The sequence below is a fragment of the Pelmatolapia mariae genome, linkage group LG23 (genome assembly GCF_036321145.2).
Source record: "Pelmatolapia mariae isolate MD_Pm_ZW linkage group LG23, Pm_UMD_F_2, whole genome shotgun sequence".
In the NCBI taxonomy this organism is placed as follows: Eukaryota; Metazoa; Chordata; class Actinopteri; order Cichliformes; family Cichlidae; genus Pelmatolapia; species Pelmatolapia mariae.
The window spans coordinates 45,390,180-45,410,828 of NC_086246.1; the positions used below are offsets into that span (position 1 = coordinate 45,390,180).

Below are 20,649 nucleotides of genomic sequence, written 5' to 3' on the forward strand. Positions count from 1 at the left end.
ACTAGTTATGTGTAAAAGTTTTGTAACAAAAAACAAACAAACCAAAAAAAAAAAAAAACCTCGATTGCCGTGCGTCATCCCAAGGCGCCCAGCCTACGTCACTAGCCTGTATCGGAAGACGAAAGCGTGCGTCGTGTATGGCTGTGCCTAAGAGTGGGACGTTTATTAAAGAATAATAAATTTAAATTAAATCTAGAGTATACACACGGTTTGAGACGAGATGGATGATGAGGAGGAAACGTACAGGCTTTGGAAAATCCGCAAAACAATCATGCAGGTAGGTTACATTTGTGTGTTTGTTTGTTATTAGCTTAGCATTTAGCTTTCTTTAACTTGCGATTCGAAATCAGCGGCTCACTTCAGGAAGGTAGCCTTGTTTACTGACTTACTAAGCACATTAGAATAGCCAAGGAGAGCAGAGCATCATCGATTCCGGCCAAGCACAGTAAAATGATGCTGCTGTGGAGCTCATAATTCGCGGTTCTGGTATTATTACAGTTTAATGACAGTACTAATGAGCGTCAGAGGCGTATTTAGTATTTTCCCCTTTAGCTTGTTGCATTGTATTTTCAGTTTTCGGTCACAGTTTGTTTATGTAATTTTGGAAACGTTTCGGAAAAGATCGAGGTTTGGTTTATAAACCCTTTTCCGAGTTCAGTTTGTACATCCTCTCTTTGTATTTCATTCCCTCCCACCTGAGATACTAAGCGGATCTGTTCCTCATACGTCAGCCGTCATTTTAAAGCAGTCTCAGTGCAACATGATGGGTTTCTAAACTACATCATCATAGCGTTGTTTTTGGAAGCCTCTTCTCCTCGTCTCCATCATATGAGGAGAACATTGTCGGCGTGGGTTGTGACAGTTTCATCACACAGTTGGTGATCTTTAATTTATTTCTTTAGGAGTTAAAAAAGGAACATATATTTGCCTTCTTGGCATGATTTGACCTGGATGACCTCTAATTTAAGTGAGGTTACTATACTCTGCCCTAAAAGTCTCAGAAATGCAGTATCTAAACAGATTCTTACTCTGGATGGCATTGCCTTGGCCTCCAGTGACACTGTGATGAATCTTAGTCTTTTTTTTGTCCAGAATATGTCCTTAAATGTGTATATTAAACAAACACGAAGGACTGCTTTCTTTCGTGTGTGCAATATCTCTAAAATCAGAAACATCCTGTCTCATAGTGGTGCTGAAAAACTAGTTAACGCTGGACTACTGCTATTTGTTGTCAGGATGTCATATAAACTCCCTGAAAAGCATTCACTTGATCTAAGATGCTGCAGCGGTAGAAAGACTAATGGATTTACAGAAACAGATTCACAGACAGGTGGGCCTTCTTCAGTATTCTGAGGAAATAGTCTCTGTTGTGCCTTTTTTATAATAGCAGCAGTGTTTGTTGTCCATTCAGAGTCCTCATTGATGGTATTCCCAGAAGTTTAACCTCCTAAGACCCCAACTCTTCCACGACATGCATTTTCAATTTCTCTTTGATATTTGGGCGGATTGGGGCCCAATGAATGTAAAAACAAAGAGTTACCAGATTTTTTTTTTTTTTTTACTTTATTTTTGTTTTTAAGAAAAATAAGAGCCACATATGAGGATATTTGTTTAAAATTTTGATAGAACAGTAGCAGTATAATGTCCTCGTCAGTGGATATCAGGCCCTTGTAGAGCAAAATTGAGTATTTAGGTCTAAATAACCCAAAATGTGATGTCCACATATGTGGACGCCAGGTTCTAGGAGGTTAAAGTAAGATACTCTCTTTACCTCCTCACCCCCTAATTCCAGTGGTCTGAGTGCCCCTCTCTGTTGCCTGAAACCAGTGATGATTTCCTTTGTTTTTTTTAATGTTCGTGGAGAGGTTGTAATAACAGGCTCTGCACTTCATCTCTATAGGCGACCTCGTTCCCATTTGACATTAGTCCCAAAACAGTTGTGTCGTCAGCAGATTTTATGATCATGAAGATCTGGCATCTTCCGTAGATCTGTTGTCTCTGTATGCATACTGATCTGGGTTGAAGGCCGGGTAAGATCTCATCCAGGCCAATGGCCTTCCTAGCATTGGCTGCCCTGAGGGCCTGTTTTACCTTATGTCATGAGAAAAACCCACAGTCTTCTCAAAACTTCTAGGTTAGATTTTTTGTTAGTTTGTTTTTAATTTGCCTTTTTAATATTTTCCTTTACACCCACAGCTCTGCCATGATAGAGGATATCTGGTGACACAGGATGAGTTGGACCAGACACTGGAAGAGTTCAAGAGTCAGTTTGGAGACAAGCCCAGTGAGGGGCGTCCCCGACGTACAGATCTCACCGTCCTGGTGGCACACAATGATGATCCCACAGACCAGATGTTTGTTTTCTTTCCCGGTAGGCGTATTTCTAATATTATAGTTTGTCATGAGTCCAGTCCTTAAAAAAGCCAAAACCACACCTTGTTTGTTTTTTTGTCCTTGAAAACTGTAAAATCTGTGCTGCCTAAAGAGCTTTTCTCATTCCAACAAAAGAAACCCACCAAACTGCAATAAAGACATTTTTTTGATAATTTTTTTGGGGGGTGGGGGCTTTATTTATTTTGTTTTGTTTGCCAGACCAACAATTAAGTCCATAGGTACTTGGAGAATAATATAGTTGTAGTTTTGCTTCTCCACAACTCTTTAGTGGTTTTAAAAGTAGGTCAGGGTGTGATCGAAGTGCAGACTTTCAGATTTAATTAAAGGTTTTACAAAAGTATTTCTGACCTATGTTTGAGAATTATAGCCTTATGTTTTTAAGTGTAACCAGTGGTTCACAGCTTGTTGTAAATCCTCTGTATTTACATCCACTCATTTCCATGGAAATTAGTCTAATATCATATCACTTTAATTGTCGCTTTTATTCTCTAAGGCGTTGTGGTGTTTCTGAGTTGGCCAGTCCTAAAGTTTTTATTGTTGCTCCGATGGTTTTATTTATTTATTTATTTATATTCAGTTTACTCTCTTCACTTGCATCGAACATATTAAGAGTTCCATTGAGTACAAGTTCATCACAAGTCCAGCACTTTAAAATAACTTGAAGTCTTTTAAAGACTTTTAAAGTTCAGTCCAGCACAACAGATCTCCTCCTCAAAAGCATCAATGCCTCAACTTAATTTTTCACTTGGGGAAGAGACCAAAGTCACAGAGAGCCAAATCTGAGAAGTAAGTCAGGTGAGGAGCAATGATTGTGCTCTGTGCAGGTTCTATCATTGAAGAGGGCTGTTTCATCTCTAATTTGTAAACCAAATTTAGGAATGACTCTCCACATGACGTTTGAGTCAGTTTGACACATAACTTAATGTTTTCTCACCTAATGGGGAAATTTTAACACACTCCAATAATTGATCAGAATAACAGGAGTGCTGGGAATCGTGCAGCGCTTCATAAAGAGAAGACTTTGAAGGGATTAGCAGTAAAGCTGTTTAATGACACCTGCACTAATTTACATGTGTAAAAATATGTATGTTTATGAGCATGTTTGTTTATGTTTGTATGTCACTTGTAGGTATATAATTTCATAAAATCTCCTTTTTTTTCAATTTCTTTTCAGAGGAGCCCAAAGTTGGTATCAAGACAATTAAGATGTACTGTCAGAGGATGCAAGAGGAGAACATCACACGGGCAATCATTGTTGTTCAGATGGGCATGACACCCTCAGCAAAACAGGTAAACATCAGTTTAATGCAAACGTGATAAAAAGGGAACGGTATGTCTCTTGAAATGGATGCTGCAGTGATTGTAAATATACAAATCCCTCACAGTCTCTAGTTGACATGGCACCCAAATATATACTGGAGCAGTTTCTACAACAGGAGCTGCTGATTAACATCACAGAGCACGAGGTAAGCATCATACTGTCCTCTACATTAAAATCTTTATTTTCAAGTAAGCCTGCAGCGTGTTGTACATTTCTTTATTTGCATTTCTCTCCTATCTTTCAGCTTGTACCAGAGCACATCGTCATGACAAAAGAGGAAGTGACTGAACTTCTGGCAAGATAGTATCCTTGCACTTTGCACTGCATGACAGTAAATTAGTTTAGAAGCGTTGAGGTTTGTACACTCGTTGCCCTTAACAATATTACCTCAGTAAATTAAAAGAAAGCCAGCTGCCAAGGATTCAGGCCGGGGACCCTGTGGCTCGTTACTTTGGCTTGAAAAGAGGACAGGTAAGAAATCTTAGAAACTATTATAACTGACAGAATGCAAGAAAATGTGACTAAAGAGATGAAAAAAAGTTATTAGGTTTTACTTTTTGCAAGAAATGTTTTGAAACTATGTGTGGGGTTTGTTCTGAAACCTGCGAGACTCGTGATCAACATGAAACCGCTTTGACATTTGGGGTTTTAAATTATTTGAATGATCCCTTTATGCAAACACAAAAACAATATGTCTTCTTTTAAAAGCATGAGAGCGATTCATTCATTAAGGATGAGACAGCACTATTTTTATCACTTTTTTTCATCACAACGATAGAGACAGCGCTGTGACAATCAAAAAAAAAAAAAAGCTGCCATTTTGTATCTGCTGTTCCAGGTAGTGAAGATCATCAGACCCAGTGAAACAGCTGGGCGGTACATCACATACAGACTGGTCCAATGACAGGTATGTGTCTCTTTTTACATAACAGCTGAAAAAGAAACTAAGCGATAAAAAGTGCGTAGCAGCTGCTGAAGTTTTAATGTTCTTGAGTTTTGTGTGTTTTCTGAGAATGAGGAAGTATTAAACCAAAACATACAAACACACAATTCAAATGCTTTCTGTGCATCTCCGGTCTAAACATTCAAAATAAACTTGAATAATGCTGTGAATTTTCTTTGTTCTGTTTTCTAGTCATTCTCCCTGATCAACGTTTAAGGACCAGTGAAGGAATCTCAGCACGACACCTTTGGCTATTCATTGTTGAATTATCACCCTGCTTGTATCTTTGACTTGAATTACTGATTTTGTAAAATAAATGATTCAAAATTGAAATGTGCCGTTTTCCATTTATGTGTGATTAAGATGCTTGCTTACCTTTTTTTTCCTCTTGAATGCCATGTTACTCTTGTTGCTGCTGCTGCTATCGTAGACCTACTTTTGATACCAGTCTCTGCTAACTGAGCCTCAGAGGTTACCGCCTACTGTATTCAACACTTCCTCCAGTGCCCTCGCCCCATGGAGGGCCAGGAGTGACAAAATGAATACATTAAAGACAGCCTATTCCCCACCATGTTCCCCATACTAGGAAATAGGTTGCAACTGTGCTCATTTGGTTTAATTTCTCCCTCTTGGTAATTTGCACAAAATGCCAAAAATCAAAAACTACAAATTTAAAACAAGAACCTTTATTAAAACTGACATAAGACACAAAAGGCAACATTTATAAGAATGTTTACATGTATTTCAATTTTCGAGCTGAAATAACCAGCAGTGGAATCTGCTTGAAAAGTTTGCACGCCTCACACATTCTGATGCAGCTTACCCTTCCTCACGGTGTGAGAGCAGACGAGAGAAAAAAAAAAACAAAACAAACGCTTTAAAATACAAACAAATCAAATATCTTGAAATGCCAGTAATCCCAAGAGCAGCAAGCGTGCAGAGGTTTCACTGGCAGCAAAGATTAGTACAGTAACATACATCTACAGTTTAAAATTTAATTTGACCTATTTACACGGCAGACCGTTAGGCTTTCATTAACTTCAAATTTAAAGACGAACAGACACGATTGACAATATTAGACGAACTCTGGCTCGCTGTCTCGATTTCTCGTCAGTGGTAATTTCTTTCCACAGAGACGTGCCAGTGGAAGGCCCGACAGGCTCAGTGTGGGGGAGCACGGGTGGTAATTGTTGTTATTGTTGGACTGATTCACGTTGAGCTCGGCCAGAGAAGCACTCAGATCCTGCTCTTCTCCAGCACCTTCTTCTGGGGGGCCGCTGTCTGGCAAAGCGGGGGGTTCTTCTCCCTCTGGGTTTTCCTGATCCTGATCCAGATCTTGTTCAGGCTCAATGTGGATTGCAGACTGACTGGACAGGTCCAAACTGTCCCTGTAGCTCAGCTGGTCATCGTCTATGCTCACGCTCTCCTGCTTCGTAAGGCTGTGGGAGTGCCTCTCGTCCAGCTCAGAGTCAGAGTCTGGGAGCTGCTCACTGGAGCCCAATGACCCCAAAGAGCTTCCTGAATGCAGATAAATAAGTGATAAATGTATATGACATTTTCAAAAGCAAATCATTTACTATAAAATTACACAACTTGGCCTTTAAAACTCACCACATCCCTCCTCTGTCTTGTCAACCTCGGGTTTAGCCTGCTCCTCTCTGCTCACATCCTCTTCTGCATCAACAGGGCTCGCCATTTTGTCTTGTGTAACATTTTCCTGAAACCAGGAGGGACAGTGTAACAGCTTCACAACATGAATTTATTTTCAATCAACAGAAAAATGCAAATCGGGTGTCTCTATTAGCCAGACTGATTATGACCAGTTTTGGTATTGCTCGTTAATACCGGGCTGTTTGCAACCTTTAACTCTTTAGACTTTGTTAAAGCAGGTTTCCTGTTCCAATGCTTTAGAGTATGTGTAAAAACAGAGCTAATATTTTGTGCAGTGGTATTTAATTTCTAAAAATGTCTCACAAAAAGGCTCAGCAGTAAGTAAATACTAATGTGCACCGTGTACTGGAGTCCTACCTGCTGCGTGGAGGCAGCACGGGAGGTTTTGTGGGTCTGAGAAGTTTTGGACTGGAAGATGGAAGAGTAGAAGACTATGAAGGCCTCCACAATGCGAGCCTGATGGGGATAATCAACCAAAGAGGACAGGGATATCGTAGCCCCGGTTGGACGGGGCCGCATCAGAGAGGGCCCAAACACGATGCCCAGGTTGCTGGGGCTCATCTTGTTATCTTCTTCCAGCTCTGCGATCCTGGAATGAGAAAGATGGAGCAAGAAAGGATGGTGAGGTTAACAGAATCTTTGCTTTAAAAAAAAAAAGAAAAGAAAAAATTAATATGACTTGCATGACTAACTCACCTTCGAAGGTGGCGAACGATGTAGCGCAGCGTGGCGATGTTGGGCTTGGGCAGCTCCTTTAAAAGTTCCCTCAGACTGTCCACCAGGACCAGGACCTCTGGGTCTGTGTCTGGGCCCAGATCCACCAGCTCTGGCCCCCTGCTCACTGCCGGGTGAGTGCTGCTCGACTCGGAGTCCTCCCCCTCCGGTGTGTCTCCTTCATTATGCAGACTCTCCTTTGCCAAACCCATCAGCTTGTTGTACAGATGGAAAGGCATGATGGGCTCAGGCAGCTGGGGGTAAAGGAAAAACAAAACGGTCAATTAGAAACAGCAAACATATAATGATTGACTTGAGCTTCAGGTTCAGTCTTTACTAGCTGCTACACATCAGTGTAACCTCAGTTACCTGTCTGAGGTAAAGCTTGAGCACGTTGCTTATGTCATGTGGCGAACACTGAGACAACTCGACCAGCTCTTTTCCATTCTCAAAGGCCTGACACAGTTTCTCCACACGGGTCTTCACTCCATTCACCCTGTAGATGCCCTGAAAAGAGGAGAAAGGAGATTTAAACCCAACGGTTCAAAGGCAAACAATCAGAAATCGACCACCCCTTCAAAACACAGCATACGTGCTTTTTCTCACCTTCATCTTCAGTGCCCGTCTCTCGATCTCAGAGATGCACTTGGTGATGATGAAGGGAATACCGTCACTGGCACAGCTGGCTACCTGAGTGAAATCTCTGCCAAACAGCTGCAGACGGCCCTGCAGCTTCTTATGACCACACTGGATCGCCAGAGTTTCCAGACAGCGCTTGTGGCACGCCAGGAAACACTGAGAAAACAGTTAACATGATGACTATCATCTTAACCATCGTAGCCTGGGAACAGCTGTAACTTGTGACTAGGTAGAAAAACTTGTGACATCTAATTAGGAAGAACGTTAAAAAAAAAACAAAAAAAATAAACGATTACAAAAGGTGTAATGTGCAATTTCAATAGTGTAGGTAACATAAATAAACTATGCATAATGCGTAGTTTTAGTCATACAAAATGTTTCTCCCACTGAAAACTCGATGTCTAGATGAACAGAATCAACTTTTTGGGAACCTCTACCGAACCTATGTTCAATTTCACTGTCAAAAACTGAACTACAGGTGTTTCACATTTGCAATGCAAAGTAAGGCTGCTTGTTACAATCAACAGTATTCAAATGAGTACGGTTAATCTTGCTGTGAATCTCAATTATCAGCAAGTGACAGCCACGTGACAGCCAGCTGAATGTTGTACATGTCTATATGTATTTATAGTCAATCCTCATGTATACGCACGCACGCACACACACACACGTTCCATCCCTTAATTATTCCAACATCTGCACCATTGCACCACAAATATGCTATATGTGCTGTTATTGTCAGTAATGACTGTTGTCTACTCTGTTATGTACACTTAGAACAAAGAAACAACCAGAGTCACATTTCTTGTATGTGTACACATGCTTGGTTAATAAAAGAGTGTGCACAAATAAATAAAATTTAAAAAATATCACCTGATGAAATAAAATTAGATTACTTGGGCATTAATAAGGGGTGACACAGTGGCATCACAATTGCCTTACTACAAGGTTTAAAATATATATATATATATATATATTTTTTTAAAAAAAGGTATTTTCACTGAATTTATTACGCCTATTGGAAGGAGAACCCCCGATTCAATAGAAAAGATGGTGGGAAAAAAATGGTATAAAGATGAAATTTCTCTATCATTACATAGTCCTGTTACAGTTGTTTGTTGTGGTTTTATTGTCTCTTTGTTTGCAGTTCTTGATGTTTTCTTGGAACATTGTGGAAATTCCAGTTTCCTGTCCTAAAAACAGAAACGGTACCATCTGTTGTAGCTTCTTTCAACTAATTTAAAAAAAAAATAAAAAATTCTTTCTTAGGAAAATTTTTTTCTCCCCTCATTTGCTTTGAGTCATGCTTTACAGTTTATGCTACTTAGTTCCTTATTAGTGCTATAAACATACAAGATTGTAACAGTTACATCACCTTCTTTTTAATAAAGTCTTGCGATGGGCATATTGAACTTTGCTAAATTTTCCAACCAGAAGGGACGAGCAAGGTGTGGACTGACAGCTGAGGTCCATTTTACACAGTTTTTTTGCACTTCCCCCTCCAACCATTAGAAACAATGCAATTTCCACATTGGCTTTACTTCTCAGGGAAGTCCATCCTTACAGAAAGTCTGAAATGTTCATTTTTAGTGTTTATCATTACATACTGTAATTTACAAGTATCCACACTGAACATATTTATCTAAGCACTTATGCATTTTTCTCAGACCATTTGCTATTTTGTGGGGTTCAACATAAAAAGTTAATTATTTTAAGAATACAAAATATTTTACTTTGACATTTTGCCTGTGGAAAATCGCCACTAGATTAGTTTAATCAACACTTTTATTTAGATTTTATCGCCTGTAATTGTTGTTTTTTTTAAAATACAGACTCATTTATGCATATGCTCACTACTATCATTAAAATGTAGCATGCATCAGCAACACACTGAGCTGATCTAACCACAGCTGGAAGGCTTTAAGTGTAAGTTTCAGTGTGCAACTCAGAGCGTGAGCCTCAAAACATGTTAGCCTGGTGAAGTGATGAAGAACTCACCTCCTCGCACTCAGCTCCCTGGAAATAAACGTAGCTGTCACATTCGCGGCACTTGGAAGGAGTCCGAAGCTTCCTCAGTCGGTGGGTCAGGGCTGCTTTAGACAGGCCGATATTACGGAAAGGTCCGGTGGACACCACCACGTCTGGATCCATGCCGTTAATATCTGCACAGAATAACCTCCATCACACACTCCGCAAAATCCAAACTCAACCGATAGCCAGGTTTAACATGTATAATCTGAAAATCTTACTTGGAGTTTCAAATGAGGACACATTTCCATCTTTTTCATCTGCATCCTCATTGGACGACATCGTTCCAGTCGATGAAGTCCGAACAATCTTAGCGATGTCACCTAAAATAAGTGAGTTTGAGAGCGTTTATAATGCATACTGCCATCTCTGGAGCAGGTTTTTGGTACGGATTAGTGTGAAACTCTAACAAAAGACGTGTCTACACTCACTTGTGCTGGCAGTTGGAGAATCCAGGCCTCCATCTCCTACAACGCTGTCATCGCTCACTGTTGAGCCCCATGACTTGTGCCCCTGTCCTGTGATAACAAAAGGGACAATAACATGAGCCAGTCACATTTTTACATTGCCAATTCTGTTAACTACAGACATCAGCTTAGTAACAGGTCACAAGTCTGAGGAATTGTTAAGATTTCTGTAAAATCTTTAGCAGCGGCAGGCATCAGATGCACTTACTCTTGCGCTGGACTTCTGACTCTCGGCTGTCTCCAGCTGTCGTCTCCACGCTGATGGCAGGACTGTCTGTTTGACTCGTTTGCGTGTCTGTGTTGAAGCTGTCATTCCTCGGTCTGTGACCATGGCTGCAACAATTTGGGATTTTCAGATTGCAAATGCATTAAAAGTGGGTTTCTTTTATTCAAATTTCATTTGTCACATACACAATCATACACATTACAACATGCAGTGACATGTTTATTGCAATTCCCAACCAGATAAGTGAATAAAACTAAACTGAAAATTCAAAAATTAAAAAGTATTATAAAAAAAATAAATAAATAAAAATGAAAATTAAAAAGGTGTGGAGACATTGAACAGTCAAAAAACAACAACAACAACAGTAATTGAGGTATATTATTGAAACGCATTATTTTGTTATTAAGTGCATGTGCAGTGGTGTGTAGAGATATGCATGTAGAGAGTCTAGTCCTACGCCTGGCTACAGGGTTGTGTGTAGCAGGTGTGATATGGCATTTTAGTACAAATTACAGCATCAGTGGTATAACACTGTATATAGAGTATTCTATTGTTGTATGTAGTCAATCAACTCCTAAAATAGTCTAACCCAGGTTATATTTGGGAAACAGAAACAATGTGGTTTTGATACATTGCGTCAAGTCTGTGAAGATATTTGGTTAAAGAGAGAATACATTTAGGAACGAGTAATCAGATATGAGTGGATCCTTGCTAAATTCTCTCTGCTGTAGGCATATGTGGCCCCCAAACTGTAACAACCCCCATCCTGAGCTGCATATGAACGGTTTCATTGAGAAACTAAATGAGGATGCGTTTGAAGTTCTTACTGCGATGATGAGTTGGAGGGGGAGTAGGACTCAAACGCGTACTGGATGGTCGGCTGCTCTGGCAGCTGCAGGTCTCGCACGTGAGCGGCGTACTGCTGGCCGGGGTCGTACAGCTTGCTGCTCTCGCACAGAGTCTGGTAGTGCACAGGCAGGGCTACTGTCTGCATGTGCATGAGCTGGTAGTAGGAGATGGTCGCCTGGAAGTGAAAAGATTAGATGGTGAGCATTTGTAGCTTTTCTTCTTGGCGGGACGCGATGGCTTGTGTGGCCTTTGTTCTCACCGAGCGAATGGTCTGATCACTCTGTTTGATGATGTCCTGCAGCTGCCTCAGCACTGTGACCTTCGTGTGCTCAAGCTCCTGCTGCTGAGTGGCGGCGTCTGCTATGCAAGTCTTGTAGGTGGCCTCCGCCTCATCTGCCTGTGCGCGCACACACACACACACAAACAGTTTCAGTTTACTTTTGGTTTTTCTTTTGCCGTTTATATCTGCCAGATTAGTTCTCAGACAGAAAAGTGTTGATGAAACATTTCACACAGTGGGAAAGAACAGAATGGGCAAGCTTAGTTATTCTTGAAGCGTCGGGTGCGGCCCCCTGGTGGGCAGTGAAGGTACATAATTCTTCATTTTCTAACCTATTTTTTAAAAATCATGAATTCATCCAATAGTGGGAAAGATCTAAAAATCCAGCAGTGGTTTTCACAAGCCCTATGTAACGCTAGAACTGTTCACTCAGCCTAAACTAGCAAGTATCAGATAAACTATTTCCTTCTTTGTGTCCTCACACAACATCTTTGGCTCATGTGACGGTCAGAGTTGTGACCAAAGGTTTTCAGCTGATCTAAGTTTTATGCAACTAAAATTTAATCGTCTTTCTTCCTGCAGAGACAAAACAACATCAGCAAAACAAAGTTATCGAGAAGAACCTTGTTGCGAGCCTCTTCTTCCACTCGTTTCTTCTTCTCCACAGACTTCGCTGTGGATCCCCCTCCCTCCTCTTCAGCTCGGCAGGCTGCAGTTTTAGCCTTGTCGTACTCCTCGCAGCGTGCTATGTAGGCTTGCTTGGCCTTCCGCAGGTTTGCCTCACACTCCATCTAAACGAGGAGGAACAAAACAAAAAATAAATAAATAAAATGGTTTGTGGTATTCTCAGTTATTGCCTGATTTTCTTGTCACAGTAAAAGGATAAAGCAGGGCTGTTGATTAATAAAATATCATAAGGCCATACCAATTTTCTTTTAGCTCGAATCCAGTGTTCCTTGATCTCCTTACGTCTCTTTTCATGCTCCTGTTTACGCTGCATCAGAGGCTGCAGGATACACATTAAATATGAGAGGTGAGAAATTGCAAGTGACTCACCACCAATGTGGTTTGTGCTTCATTTAGTAGAATAGTAACCAATAACTCAGAAATGTACCTGAATGAAGGTTTGGTTGTGCAGGGTGTTGTTGGCCTGCTGCAGGCCCACACTCTGCTCCTGATCCTGCTCCAGAGCCAGAGAGTAGATGGAGAAAAGGGGCATGTGGGGCTAGAGGAAGAGAGCAAGCAAAAAGATGACGATGACTTGAACAATAAAGGAATTACAGCTCATGTTTTTTAATCTTTAGAGGTGAAAGTGAATGGGGTTTACATGTGTAATACTGTGTTTGGAAGACTGGTATAATCTCTGGAGGCCTTTGGAGAACTCGGTCTCTGGGGAAGACAAAACAAAAACAGAGACTATTAAAATTATGGTCAAAAGCTTGAGCAACTTCTAGGACAACGTGCACTAATAAAAATTTAATCACCCCAAAGAATTCACTATTTTTTTAATAAGATAGAATAAACTTGAATGGCCACTTGAAGCTGTCTTCAAAGATGCCTCAATCCTCACGGACTCCCGGGTTAAAAACCCCCCAAATGTACATAAGAAATAACTGTCTCCAGTCTGTAGTGTTTTTTTAAAACCAATTTCCTCCCATGTGACAGCTAAATGGGTGGATTTTCCCCATACAAGTTTGAGTAAGCTCATCAGTTCACTGATAACCTGCTACATTGTACTCTCATCTAAAAATAGTCACTTCTGACTCAAAAAACAAAACAAAACAAAACAAAAAAACCCCCAAAACATGTCAGTGACAAGAAGCTCAAGTCTAGTTTAGTGTCTGAAATCATAGTTGATAGTTGGTCTGACTTTCTACAATCACTCTCACATAGTTTCATTAGTTTCGTCACTCCCACTAACCAAGTGAAGTTCTCTTTTCCACGTAGCACATCAGGTCCTTCATGTACTTGGAAATGGTTTTGGCGTAGAGCAGAGCAGAGTCCACTCCTCCCTCGCTGTGCTGTAGGATGACATCCACTTCCTCAGCTCTACCTACACATCAACACACCAACACAGGTCACTGTGCAGGAAACGTATGTTGATACGATAGAAAACAGGACGATTGTTTGCATCGGGTATGCGAGTGGGTTTGATTTGGAAGCTTATTTTTAGTGTCTTTTGCTGTGGTCAGTACTTAAATCTGTAATTTCTCTCTGCTAAAAACTTTCCCTGTGATTGTGGCTTTCCAACAAACTAACTGCGACAACATCTGAGCACTGCAGGATATTCATCAGCAGGGGGAGACCTACTATACATGAAATAAAATCTCTCACATGAATACAGGAATAACATTAAGATTACTACAGTGACGTTGGCGGTTTGAAAGTATGCACCGTCACATCAAAATATAGAAAACAGGAAAATGTCCACTATAACGTTTACATATGGAGTCAAATGAGATGAATGGAAAGGAGGAGGTTACACTGTTATGCAAAGCAGCACCTGTGATTAACTGAAAGCAAAAGCTGTACAGGGCCTTTATGCTTACCCATGTCCTGCAGGTCGCTCCTGTAATGTCCACCATCTCCTCCATGGCCAGAACCAGTGTACAAGTTCTCCATGGACTAAAACGGCATAAACACGAAGCTTTACTCGCTAGAATTGGAGGATATTTGTCTTTTTTTTTCCCCCCCCCTTACACTCAGCAGAAATTTGGGGGTGGGAATCATTTTGTGGGCAGTGACGTTTAATTTAATCAAGGAGCTTTTTGCATAACCACCACATTAAGTAACTTTTCTTTTTGGTTGGCACGTGTGAAATATAGGTGACAAACTCACTCTGCTCTTCTCTGTAGGCAGCAAGGAGAGCAACGTGCTGCTGTCCACCTCTCCCATCAGCAGTTCAGACACACTAAAGAGAAACACAGAGCCTCCTTCACACAAACGTAAAATCTTTGTTGAATTGCAGAGAGAGAAAAAGCGTAAAATGGATTTCAAAAGAGAAAGCAGTAGAGAGGAAGAGGGCCAGGCCTTCTACGAAACCTCCACAGGTACACTGCAGATTGAAAGTGATAAGCAAGTTTCGTGCCAGTTTTTGTTAGTCTACCAGCTTTCCTTCACTCCCCCCAAAATCATGTAATTTGGTAGCAGTCATTTTTATTTTCTTGCAACCATCCTGTGTGCTGAAATGCAGGCCAAACAACAACACTAGATTTTTCCGTCTTTGCATTCATGTCAGAAATCGAGTCATACAGAGGAAGGCTAGAGAAGAGAATGAGGAAACAGACTCATATGGCAGATTTCAACTGTCTCTGCCAGCTCACTTCCTCCTGAAGCTGTTTGACAGTTGTGTAAACCCTGAAATGGCACAGACAGGCATGCGATAAAATCCTGGTACAATACGCCACAATTATACTTCAGCTTTTAGTATTTTTCCTTTGCCATTAAAAAAAATATATATATTCATTTTACATTACTATTAGAACAAAAAAAATACAAAAAGTTACAGGAAAACAAAAGCAAATTTAAAGGCCAGTTCCTTTGATCTCAACTATTCTCAGGTAGCTCAAATCAACCGAGTGTTCCCACGATGTATTATCTCTTTGGTCTGCAATCTGTTCATTTAGCAGGCAGGTAGTCAACAGCATTTTCTACTTTTGGTTTTGTGTCATACGGTAGAAGAAAACCCACTTCCTGTTTTCAGCTTTGTCTCATGCAAATGTGTCACCATCACTGCACTTCTCTCTCTCTCTCATTCCCAACAGCAGACTACTTTGTTCGTATTAATATCTACAATTACACAACACCTGAACTGCCTGTGTGTGAACAATGGCCTACTGGACACCACTAGGGCTTCACTGCCACGGAAATACATTCTTAGAAGCTACTGATAAGCAACAGAAGCAGCTTTTGACAGCGTTTTACTTTTATATATTAATAAAAAGCTGGTTTAGATACTTACTTGCTACTAAAAGCGACAGCAATGGTTTCAATTGCCTTCTCAAAGTCCTTTTTATCAGCCTCGTTAGAAGACTCATAGTGGAAACCTGGAAAATCGTACATGTGTTCAGGTTTCAGTCGTGGTCAAGAGTAGTTACAGAGTGATGCTGGGTTTTACCGTCATTGTAAAACTCAGATTTACATCGAGATTTTCAAAGACATGCATCTAAAAAACAGAAGAGTCTGTCTACCTTTGACCTTGGATATGAGTTTGCCGGCAGCAGTGAGGATCTCGACGGTGTTGAGCAGAGGATAAGTGTTGATGACCTGGCGCAAAATCCGAAGCACCTCCCCTAAACACTCGTGGGCCACGGGCCGCTGACTCTCCTTACCTGGGTGAGATAGAGTCGTGGTAGGTGAAACAAGAACCAAGAGGAAAAACAGCGGAACAAGCTTCAAAAAAAGATCACGCTTGAGGTTTAGGATGTGTTGACTTGCCAACAATAAGCTATCTACTGTGTAAAATCGGTGCTGGCGCGCAGCAACTTGTCTCGTTCTTGATGCACTATGAACGTGAACATTTTGCTGACTTTATTTTGTGCGTTGCATTCTCTCTGGCAAAGGCAGCTGCAATCGTTGTGAAATTGCTGGTTTGTGGCACCACCAGAGGTACAGTTTAAACAGAATCTTTGCTTCCTTTCCGCAAGAAACACTAAGAACTTGCTGATTTTAATCCTCACATAGCCAAGTCTGTGTTCATTAAAGAAATGTAGGTGCTTACAGGTGGAATTTTTAAAAAAGTTTGGCTAGAGCAAGGCTAGCAAGAAACTGAGTGCTATTGATACATTAGCTCTTCCCTGAAATAACATTCCTGAAAGTCTCCAAGTCTTTCTTCCCAGGGGAACAGCAGATGGAGACTGACAGTTGGAAACCAACCATAAGGACACTGATAATAGGGCAAGTGTCAGACAGGTCAGCTCCAGATAAACATTGTCAGCTTTAATGTCACTGGTGACACATTTCTAGCCTCCTTTCCTCCACACACCAGTTTTGTCAACCCTTTAATGTTGCAACCTCGCATTCTTCCATCGCGTCATCTAATCACGCTGGCGGAGGAGAGCAGAGGGCAGCTGGTCCATCACCCTCGTCTTGAAATGTGTGTCAGAGTATCAGACTAGCAGCAGCACACTACAAGAACAGAGTGACCTAAACACAGTGCCAGAGAGGATGTGGTCCCTTCTATTGTTTTGCAACACTACAAACCAACTGTGGTGTTCTGCAACATTTTTTTTTCCCTGTGGCTCAAATGTTCTTTTTGAAGTTTCTGAGAACAGTTTTTAATGTCAAAAGAGGTTTTGCTTTAGATTAAGAGCACCTCAACACCGCAATTGTATTTTTGATTCTGAAAGTGATCAGTGTCGCATCACTGCAACGCAGCCAGACTATCAGACGAGGAAGTGTGGACGAGGCCTTTCTGTCAGAGACAATCCATCATGGCTTCCTGTTTAGAAAGCTCTCTGTGGGTGGAGAACATGACAGAACAGAGCCAGATAAAAGACAAGTGAGCTAAACTAGCCAAAACAAGACAGAAACTAGAGAAGACAACACAGTTTGAGCATTCAGCAGGTGGGTTTTCTTTGTTTTATTAAAACCCCTGTGATATGGCCCTTTTTTAAAGCTTCACTGCATCATGCACGTGGAGCACAAGAACATGTCTGCAGTAAACAAAAAAAACTGGTTTCCTGCTGGAGACAAGCATGTGGTTGTCTTTGTGAGCGCGCTGCCTTCATTTGGAGAGAGGAAGCTCAGAGCCTCTTGTAAAGCTTGCTTGTGCAGAGATGCTCCACCCATAACATACTCCTCCTCCCCCCTTGCACACCACGCACATGTGTTGCTGAACACGGCGGATGTAAGATTGGATCCCTCATGTCCTCTCTGTGTAAGCGCTTGTCAAAATGGAGTGACACAAAAGGGAAGAGACAGTGCAAACAGTATTGTTGTTTCTCCAAAACTACTGAATGGAGGGCGACTAACCAAAACCTTACATGGCTTCGTGTCAACAGAAATGTGTGTGCTGCCCTGACAGTGGGGAAAACAAGTGATATTTTTAATATGCTCAGCTCTGAGGGACTCCCAGAGTGCTTTGTTCAAAACAAATCTAGACACAGCACATGCAACCAAACATGTTTCTGTAAGTCAGAGTTTGGCGGGGAAGACTGCAGCTGCAAACAAGACCAAACAAAAGCCTGTCTGACAGGATGTATTTGGGGGCTTCTCACGCAGGTTTGTGTTGGAGATGTACAAGACAAAGCTTAAACCTGTCACAGCTCTCACCCTCAGCCAGAACAACATCCTTCAGTTTCTCCACAGCCTCCGCAAAACGCGCGACATCCCTCAGCAGGGCCGGGATGTCCTCCACCTCGATGGCCGCGCTCTCTGGACTGTCAGATGGAGTCGTCGGGGTTATAGCCCCTTTTCCCTGACCTCTAGTGAAAACCCACGACTGGAGCGGGAACCCTGAGGAGACAGAAATATCACTCAACAAACACGCATTTAGTCTTCATGAGAGAATTTAAATTATTACTGAAACATCTTAATGAATTATCACAAAAAAGAATAATAATAATAATAATAATAATAATAATAATAATAATAATGGAATGATTCAAGATTTTAGAGAATACAATCAAACTGTAATGAAATTTAAAAAAAAAAACGTAGGAATCTGTATCATTTGGTTTTCTGCAAATGTGCAACAGTTTCAAGCTTATATGCTCACTAGTCCCAGTGGAATTACATTTACAGTGTGACATTAGAGGGGGCCCTTCGCATCTACCCAAAACATTTAACTATTCCTTTACATTAGAGCATTTTTTTGGGGGGGGGGGGGGGGGGCTCGGTCTTGGTCAGAAGTTGTAGAATGGCAATTTCTGGTCAAGATTTTCCTTCTTGCATTTAACAGTGTGAGAAATCTATTTAAAGAGCAATCACTAGTTAAAGAACTCCTCAGTTTCACAGCTTCTAGGCTTTGAAATCCAAGTCGATAATCTCAAACTTTTCAACTTCACTCACGTTAAATGTTTAAAAGGTGATAACGCCACATAAATGTTTCAGTTACAGATCATAAATGGTGTTTTGACCAGATTCTGTTTGTGATGGGCCACGCTCAGCAAGCAGGAGCAAGACTATAATTAAGTGATGGAGCAGACCTGCAGCGCTGGCGTGTCGGCTCAGTGCGGTCGGTCTCTTGAGAGTGGCCACAGGAGACGGGCAGCCCACCCCCTGCATCATTCCCAATTTATTGTGCTGAGTGCTCGGGGTGCCCGGGCAGGACGCAGAGGGATCCTGGAGCCCGGCGGAAGTTGGAGTAAGTGTCGAAGACGAGGAGGAGGAAGATGAGGGGGAACAGAAGAGTGTGATGTCGACTGCATCTCTGCGAGGCTGCTCCTGGAGAATGGAGAGCTGAGAGAGGACAGGAAAACAGAGAAGGTCAAGACTGCAATGTGGCTCGTCCCTTTCAGCATTACGGCTAACAAGGTGACTTTTCTTTGCCTCTGGGGCCGGCAGCACTGTTGTTATTAGTAAACAATCATATGCAGACTTTCACAAGATCCTGCGCTGCGTTGTGCAATACTTCCTGACTCCAAGCTGTTAACGGGTGTGGCAAACTCAGCAGAAAGTCAAATAACTTTATACATCACCTAGAAAAAAATAAAATAAATAAACAAAAACGCACAACTCACGGAGAAGTTTCTATTTTTTTTGGCCTGTTGGTACTCAACAGAAAACTTCAACTAAAGTCAGCGGCCTGTAGATTTAGGGCTCGACAATTGCATCTCAACCAAACAAAAGCAGCCCGAAAATTTTAAATACTTTACAGGAAACCAAAAAAAAAAAAAAAAAAGCATCAGTGCATATTTTCTGTTCATATTGGAGACTTGTGCGTACACGACAAACGTACCTGTTTCAGCCATACGTTGTGCTTGTTGGGCAGTATGTCCAGTCTGTCCTTGCCTTTCGACTCAGCTTTTTTAACTCTCTGACTTGTAGAGTAAGGGTTGTAACTATTTTTGCCACCACGTTTCAGCATGCTCCTTGCCTTCTAGACTTTTGTCCCCATTGTAATCACAAATTCTCAAAACGGATTCACTCATTTGCTCACTCACACACGCAAAAAACCCACAGGAGACATACTTCCTATGCGCCACATAACCAGATATGAGTCAGCTTACAGTCAGGTACCCATCTCAGCACTCAGCTCTGTGACACTGCATTATAATGACTGGTTTCTGCCAGAGGACAGTTTTCACACCCCTGATCGCACCAGCTACAGCAGCAGAAAAGATCCCCCCCCCAAAAAAGACCAAACAAAACTTACAGAGCCTCACACAAACACACACACAAACAAAAGCACCCCTGGTAATGAGCCCTCTCAGAAACTTGTCCACTCCAGATGATGGTCATCTGACACACACAGTTAAACATCAGCAGCAGAAACCAGAAGTGATGCGCTACTCACAGACGGGGCGCTGCTCTGTGGCCCAGGGCTTCCTGCTCGACTCTTCTTCGAGATAGACGGTGTCTTGATTAGTTCCCGTTTCTTCCTGAACATCTTCAGGGTGCCTTTGCCGTCCATCCCGACTTCTTTAAGCTTCACGTACAGCCCCCCCACCCACCCCCCGACTCGCCACTTGGGTGCTCTGCCGCTCGAGCTCAGCGGGAGCTGGGTGCCATCCAGGTCGAGTTTGAGCCACGATAACTGTCTGTCTGTCTTCCTCCTCCTGGTGTCACTCATCGAGCCGCGCAGGCTCACTGACAGAGAAACTCACCGCAAACCGTCAGTGCGCACCCGGCATCCGCTGTGCGCGCGCGTTTCAGTTTCCTCGGGGGGGAGGAGGAGAAAAGACGCACGGGTGACTCGCACCTTTGTTGTCCACCGAGCTTCGCGAGGATTAATTCAGGTTGAGGTGCACGCGGGGAAATGCGGTCCCGACTGCGTCTCTCCTGGTGAAGTCAGAAGCAGCGAACACAAGCAACAACTTGTTGCCTCGTTCACGTTCACAGCAGCAATCAGTCCATCCTGACACACGTGTGTTCCCAACATCTGAAACACCCGACGCTTTTGACGGTAACCTTCCGCCCCTTTGTGCACCTGCTCTGGCCACAGAATTAAAACCC

The 20,649-nt window shown here is 42.0% G+C and overlaps 2 protein-coding genes across 3 annotated transcripts; one reads left to right on the forward strand and one right to left on the reverse strand.

Moving 5' to 3' along the window:
- Positions 1 to 87: 87 nt before the first annotated feature.
- Positions 88 to 4,991, forward strand: polr2eb (RNA polymerase II, I and III subunit E, b). Its single transcript, XM_063466802.1, has 8 exons — positions 88 to 277; positions 2,197 to 2,371; positions 3,569 to 3,684; positions 3,780 to 3,860; positions 3,960 to 4,018; positions 4,108 to 4,186; positions 4,554 to 4,622; positions 4,851 to 4,991. Exons 1-7 carry the CDS (start codon positions 221 to 223, stop codon positions 4,617 to 4,619), a joined length of 633 nt encoding a protein of 210 aa, XP_063322872.1. The 5' UTR covers positions 88 to 220; the 3' UTR covers positions 4,620 to 4,622; positions 4,851 to 4,991.
- A 343-nt stretch (positions 4,992 to 5,334) lies between these two features.
- Positions 5,335 to 20,137, reverse strand: arhgap45b (Rho GTPase activating protein 45b). 2 transcript variants are annotated; one of them, XM_063466983.1, is made up of 24 exons: positions 19,991 to 20,137; positions 18,681 to 18,933; positions 17,806 to 17,988; positions 15,723 to 15,863; positions 15,494 to 15,578; positions 14,371 to 14,443; positions 14,082 to 14,157; positions 13,454 to 13,585; positions 12,860 to 12,921; positions 12,647 to 12,757; positions 12,458 to 12,538; positions 12,156 to 12,323; positions 11,512 to 11,649; positions 11,231 to 11,427; positions 10,386 to 10,510; positions 10,142 to 10,228; positions 9,932 to 10,033; positions 9,681 to 9,844; positions 7,650 to 7,838; positions 7,413 to 7,550; positions 7,026 to 7,297; positions 6,687 to 6,918; positions 6,270 to 6,375; positions 5,335 to 6,176 (listed from the first exon to the last, which is right to left on the reverse strand). In XM_063466983.1, exons 1-24 carry the CDS (start codon positions 20,105 to 20,107, stop codon positions 5,734 to 5,736), a joined length of 3,675 nt encoding a protein of 1,224 aa, XP_063323053.1. In that variant the 5' UTR covers positions 20,108 to 20,137; the 3' UTR covers positions 5,335 to 5,733. The 2 variants fall into 2 exon arrangements, with proteins under 2 accessions (XP_063323053.1, XP_063323054.1); XM_063466984.1 differs by lacking the exon at positions 19,991 to 20,137 and adding an exon at positions 19,433 to 19,958.
- Positions 20,138 to 20,649: the final 512 nt, after the last annotated feature.

Bases quoted from the DNA above. Each gene is read 5' to 3' on its own strand.
- polr2eb (XM_063466802.1), top strand. From the start codon at position 221: ATGGATGATGAGGAGGAAACGTACAGGCTTTGGAAAATCCGCAAAACA. The intron at 2,372-3,568 runs GTAGGCGTATTT...ATTTCTTTTCAG, and splicing joins GATGTTTGTTTTCTTTCCCG to AGGAGCCCAAAGTTGGTATC. The intron at 4,187-4,553 runs GTAAGAAATCTT...CTGCTGTTCCAG, and splicing joins TTGGCTTGAAAAGAGGACAG to GTAGTGAAGATCATCAGACC.
- arhgap45b (XM_063466984.1), bottom strand. From the start codon at position 19,561: ATGCTGAAACGTGGTGGCAAAAATAGTTACAACCCTTACTCTACAAGT. The intron at 9,845-9,931 runs GTAAGATTTTCA...TATTCTGTGCAG, and splicing joins GTCCTCATTTGAAACTCCAA to ATATTAACGGCATGGATCCA. The intron at 6,919-7,025 runs GTGAGTTAGTCA...TTCTCATTCCAG, and splicing joins ATCGTTCGCCACCTTCGAAG to GATCGCAGAGCTGGAAGAAG.